Source organism: Chiloscyllium plagiosum, chromosome 6 (assembly GCF_004010195.1).
Source record: "Chiloscyllium plagiosum isolate BGI_BamShark_2017 chromosome 6, ASM401019v2, whole genome shotgun sequence".
NCBI classification, from domain to species: domain Eukaryota; kingdom Metazoa; phylum Chordata; class Chondrichthyes; order Orectolobiformes; family Hemiscylliidae; genus Chiloscyllium; species Chiloscyllium plagiosum.
The window spans coordinates 103148035-103153240 of NC_057715.1; the positions used below are offsets into that span (position 1 = coordinate 103148035).

The 5206-nt window shown below is 42.3% G+C and overlaps 1 protein-coding gene across 6 annotated transcripts in view; it reads right to left on the reverse strand.

The window, feature by feature from the left end:
• herc2 (HECT and RLD domain containing E3 ubiquitin protein ligase 2) overlaps window positions 1-5206 on the reverse strand; it is a 213929-nt gene that overhangs the window by 50753 nt on the left and 157970 nt on the right. For all 6 annotated transcript variants that reach the window (XM_043692293.1, XM_043692294.1, XM_043692296.1 and 3 more), the window contains 2 exons: window positions 3423-3609; window positions 2083-2226 (listed from right to left, as the gene is read on the reverse strand). In XM_043692293.1, the coding sequence (XP_043548228.1) occupies window positions 2083-2226; window positions 3423-3609 (331 nt within the window). The remainder of the gene's footprint in view (window positions 1-2082; window positions 2227-3422; window positions 3610-5206) is intronic.

Below are 5206 nucleotides of genomic sequence, written 5' to 3' on the forward strand. Positions count from 1 at the left end.
TGTATCTGTTTGTGGACTTGTTATGCTCTGGGATCACCTTTCCACTATTCCCTCCCATGATGTAGAGTGGGTGTGTGTGTGTGTGTGTGTGTGTGTGTGTGTGTGTGTGTGCGTACGTGCGCGCAAGAATGAAACTGATTCTGAAGAGAAGTCCAAAGTAAGTCTGATGGTGGGATGAAACTTGTTTATTTTGCAATGTAGTCGTTTCAGTGACTCCTCACCATGAGTCCAAAAGTGAGAAAATGTCGCCAATGTACCTGGTGTATTGCATTGGTTGGAGGTCCTGCATAGCAAAGAAATCCTGCTCAAACTTGTGGATGAAAACCTTGGAATATTAGGGTGCAAATTTGGTCCCCATGGCTCTTCCGTGTATCTGGATGGACCACTGGTTGTCAAAGATGAAGACGTTGTGATCAAGGATGAAGCAGATGAGTTCGAGGATGGCATCTGGAAATCAGCAGTTGTTGGTATTGAGGCTGTTGCAGCGATGCAGTCATCAAGGGGGATGCTGGCGTAGAGTGCCAAAATGTTTATTGTGACAAGGAATGTTCCTGGTTCGACTGGATCGTTAGTGCTGAGCTTCTATAAGAAATCTGTAGTGTCACGACAAAAGCTGGGGCTTCCTTGTACAATGGGTTTCAAGATGCCCTCTACATAGCCAAAAAGGTTCTCATACAGGGTCCCATTGCCTGATACAATGGAACATCAAGGTGTGTTGGCTTTGTGTATCTTTGGAAGGCAGAAGTCTCCTATGTGAGAAGTACACAAGATGAGAATGCATAGGATTACTCTGAAGGTGTAGATCAAAGGTCTTGATCCATTTATTGAGATGACGGGTGTGTTCTCTGGTCGGATCAGAATGTAATTGTCTGTAGTGTTCTGGTTCTTCAGTAATTGGTGTGCTTCTTTGCAGTAGCCTGTTCTATTTGGTATGACGATGGCTCCTCCTTTGTCTGCTGGTTTGATGACAATGTTGTGACTGGTCTTGAGAGCATGGCTGGCATTGCATTGTGCTTGGGTGATGTCCTGCGCTATCTTGTGAGAGCGGCTGATGAACCTGGCATGAGCGCATCGCCTGACGGCTTGAGTACATATGTCGAAGCTAGGACAGTGGCTTCCTGGAGGGGTCCGATTCAACTCTTTCTTCTTTGGTCACTGCACTGTTGATCTGTCTGTTGGCTGTTCTGGTTCATTGTTTGTCTCACTGGGCTTGCTGCTGACATCTTGGATTTGTGGAAGAATTCCCAGAGTCTCATTTGCCTGATGAATTCCTCTGTCTGCTTTGGGTTCTGTACTCATGAAGACAATCTCAACCGTGATCTTGGGTTCACGTTGCATTGCATGTAACCCCACCACATTGTTCTGTATCTTCCTTACTGCCCTGTTTTGACAACGTCACCTTGATAAATTGTTATGATCTCTCTATCTTAATTACTTTGTATAGTTTTGGATTACCTATTACTTTGGTTAGACCCTCGGCATGCGACTCTTACACTTATCATGCTATTCCAGACGTTTAGCTTGTCTCCAGCACCACCTTATTTTTATTTTTTTGTAATTATCTCCCTTCCTCATTAAATCAGTTTATAGGTCATCCCTTTGCTCGTTATTCAGCTGTTTATACTTTACTCACACCGTCTAATGCTCTTGGTCACCTGCAGAGACTTGTTATCTGACACTCCATTCACACCAGGTGACTGATCTTTTGATCTCTCTGCCCATAAATTGTGTGTCTGCGTGCTCTTCTCTCTCACTACACCTGACGAAGAGGCTGCGTTCCAAAAGCTTGTGATTTCAAGTAAACTTGTTGGACTATAACCTGGTGTTATTTGACTTTGTCCACCCCAGTCCAACACCGGCACCCCCACATTACAACAAAGAGACAGAGGGAGAAACTTTCACCCTAGAGAAAAAATGTCAAAACAGCCATTTCCCACAAAACAGCTCAAGAAAAAGTCAATTCTAACCCAAATCACTCATCTTCTATTATTGCTTAATAAACTCTTGGCATAATCAATAACTTACAATTTGTCAAAATGCCTGAGTAAATCATTTCAGTTCTATTGCAATTGCATCAATTACCTCCTTTGTTTTGGTCATAGTCTCTGCTATGATACTGGCAGCCCTAGGGTCATCAGTCACTGGAATGAAAGGACGAGCAGAAGTAGCTGAGGTAGAGGGCGTTACTGCAGATGATGGAGTTACAGCTTCCTCTGAAGGTATAACCTTCAAGATGTAAGAAACATATTTTAGAGTTATAAAAATCAGTCTCAAATGATTCAAAAAAATGTTGACAATTACCAAAGATTAGCAGCATTGTGCTGGATATATAAGAACATCATGTAAGGACATAACAACTAAGAGCAGGAGAAGGCAATTCAGTCCCATGAATCTGGTCTGGAATTTGATACAACCACGGCTGATCTCACCTTGGCTACAAGTGCACTTTCCTGCCCAGTCTCCATAACCTGTATATGCAGTATTAATTAAAACATGTCAATCTCCTCCTTAAATTTACTCAATGCCCCAGCATCCACCACACCCGAGGGTAGTGAATTTCACAGATTTGTGACCCTTCAAGAGAATTAATTTCTCTTCCGTTTTAACTCTGCCACTCTTGCTCCTAAACCTATGACCTCTTATTCTAGATTGCACAACGTGAGCAAACACCTTTTCTATTTCCAGTTTGACTGTCCCCTTTAGCATCTTACATACCTCAATTTTATCTCCTCCCATTCTTCTAAACTGCAGAGAGCATATACCTAAACTGCTCTCATCAAACAATGGCATGGCTTGAAATTGTGCCAAATATTCTTTGCTCATTTTTAACCCAAAAAGAGCAATCTGAGATGAGCAGGGAAAGTCAAACACATCTTCAGACAATGGTTCAATTCTAAACAAAGTTTTCTTTTCGTCTTGGACTCAGCCAGGATCATAAACATCGCTGGGACACCCGCACCAATCAACCACACCGCCCTGTGGCCCAACATTTCAACTCCCCCTCCCACTCTGCTGAGAACATGGAGGTCCTGGGCCTCCTTGACCGCCACTCCCTCACCACCCGACGCCTGGAGGAAGAACGCCTCATCTTCCGCCTCGGAACACTTCAACCCCAGGGCATCAATGTGGACTTCAACAGTTTCCTCATTTCCCCTTCCCCCACCTCAACTTTCTCCCCACCCCCACCCTCCTCTCATTTATCTCTCCACCCTGCAGGCACTCTGCCTCTCTTCCTGAAGGGCCTTTGTCCGAACCGTCGATTTTCCTGCTCCTCGGATGCTGCCTGAACTGCTGTGCTTTTCCAGCACCACTCTAATCCAGGATCACAAATGTCATACGATACATATATACTTTAAAATATTCTTTTAGAGCACACCATTCAGCAACAAATAAACATCCAAGACTTGCATTTGAGTTCTCACCTCTCCTCTCCTGTCCTGCCAAGGATTGGGACTCTCTCTCTCTTCCCCATCACTTGCCATGTCTGAAGCATGCTCACCAGCCGGGCTTGTGGCTGCAGAAGAGTCTGTTGGTGGTACAGGAGATGACGATGTGCACTCCACAGGTGCAATCATGCTCGCTGGCATCAAAGCTCCAACCAAAGCATCCCTGCAAGAAAGAAACAATTAAACATAAAAGAGAAATTCTAGTGACTGAAGTTTAGTATGTCTGGGTTTGTCAATGTATAAATGTCCAACTGTTACACTGGAGGAATGGAAAGTCACAATCTGTCAAGTGTATGACTAGAAACCCAAACTAACAAAAATCGGAAATAACCAGCCATTGAAGTTAGAGAATCCAATGTTTAAAAAACAGAGATAAATGTTGGACCAGCATGCTGGTTATCATTGAGCTAACTGCTACAATAGCAATGATCAAACAGACAGGCAAGATAACTCACAGGTTATGAGAAGTAAAGAAATAAAGAACATGCATTCGGACATCGGATAGGCTAGAGCAAGGCAAAGCTGTTTGGTCAGGTAGATAATTCTTTGAAATTTGTGTCACGGGTAGATGGGAGGGGTTAGGGCAGCATTTAGCATGTGTTTTGACATGGGGTAATCACTCCTGTTTAATTTAAAGCAGTAACACAGAAAATATTTATCCTGTGCAGTAATCTGTGAAAATTCGAAAGGTCAAGAACTATTAAAAGTGAAAATTAACAACTTCATTTCTTGAAGTATAACAGAGAATGATTAACTAACAACTATTTACAACTCCTTCCTCTAACCCATCTTTTAACTTCCCCTCTTACAATACTAGTCCAATAAAAAACCTCGATTAAGATTTACAAAATAAAACTTCATTTATCAAAACCAGGCAGCTTTCAGTTCTTCTCTGTATTCCTATCTCCTCTTCTTCTTCTTGGGGATTCTGTCTCAGAAATTACTGATCGATAATCTCTACATGCTGCCTTGGCAGTTCTCCTCTCAATTGTCCAATCCTCCCCGGTCTTATACCCCAAAGCATTGGATTGTGTCATTGGCTTTTAAGATTAAGATGCTAAATTCAAACTGGATTGGGACTTGGTATTATCGGGGTATAACTTAAACTGATTGGCCGAACTCAAATTTGTTTTTGTCGCATAGCAACTCAGTGGTATCTGTTCTGAAACAAATGTTACATTGTAAATTCTCTAGCACTCGGTATGCTTGCTAAGTCCTTCATTCTCTTCAATGTACAGTACACTTCTACACCTTCATAACACCTCCTCCCTTAAGAAAAAATTGAACCATCATAATGAAAAGATGGCTTCATTTTTTTTCTATTCTTTAAACAAATTACCCTAACATACAAATAACTTTCATCTAAGTTCACCTTAACTATATATATATACACACACACACATATATATAAAACATTATATAAATACAAATCTCATCGCAACTTTATCAGTTAGATTCGCGATAAAGCATCTGCGATTACATTCTTGCGACCTGCAACATGTTCATAGCTGCACGTTTTGAGTCTAGTGACTCTTCATCAGAAGCAATAGCAGCAGGTGGAAGTGGATGCAGGGAAAAACATGGATAGGTGAAATATGAGACAGAGCACGTGCGAGAGAGAGAGAGAGAGGACAGAGAACGCAAGAGAGAGAGAGACAGAGAGAGAAACAGAGAACGCAAGAGAGAGAGAGACAGAGAACGCAAGAGAGAGAGAGACAGAGAGAGAGACAGAGAACGCAAGAGAGAGAGAGACAGAGAGA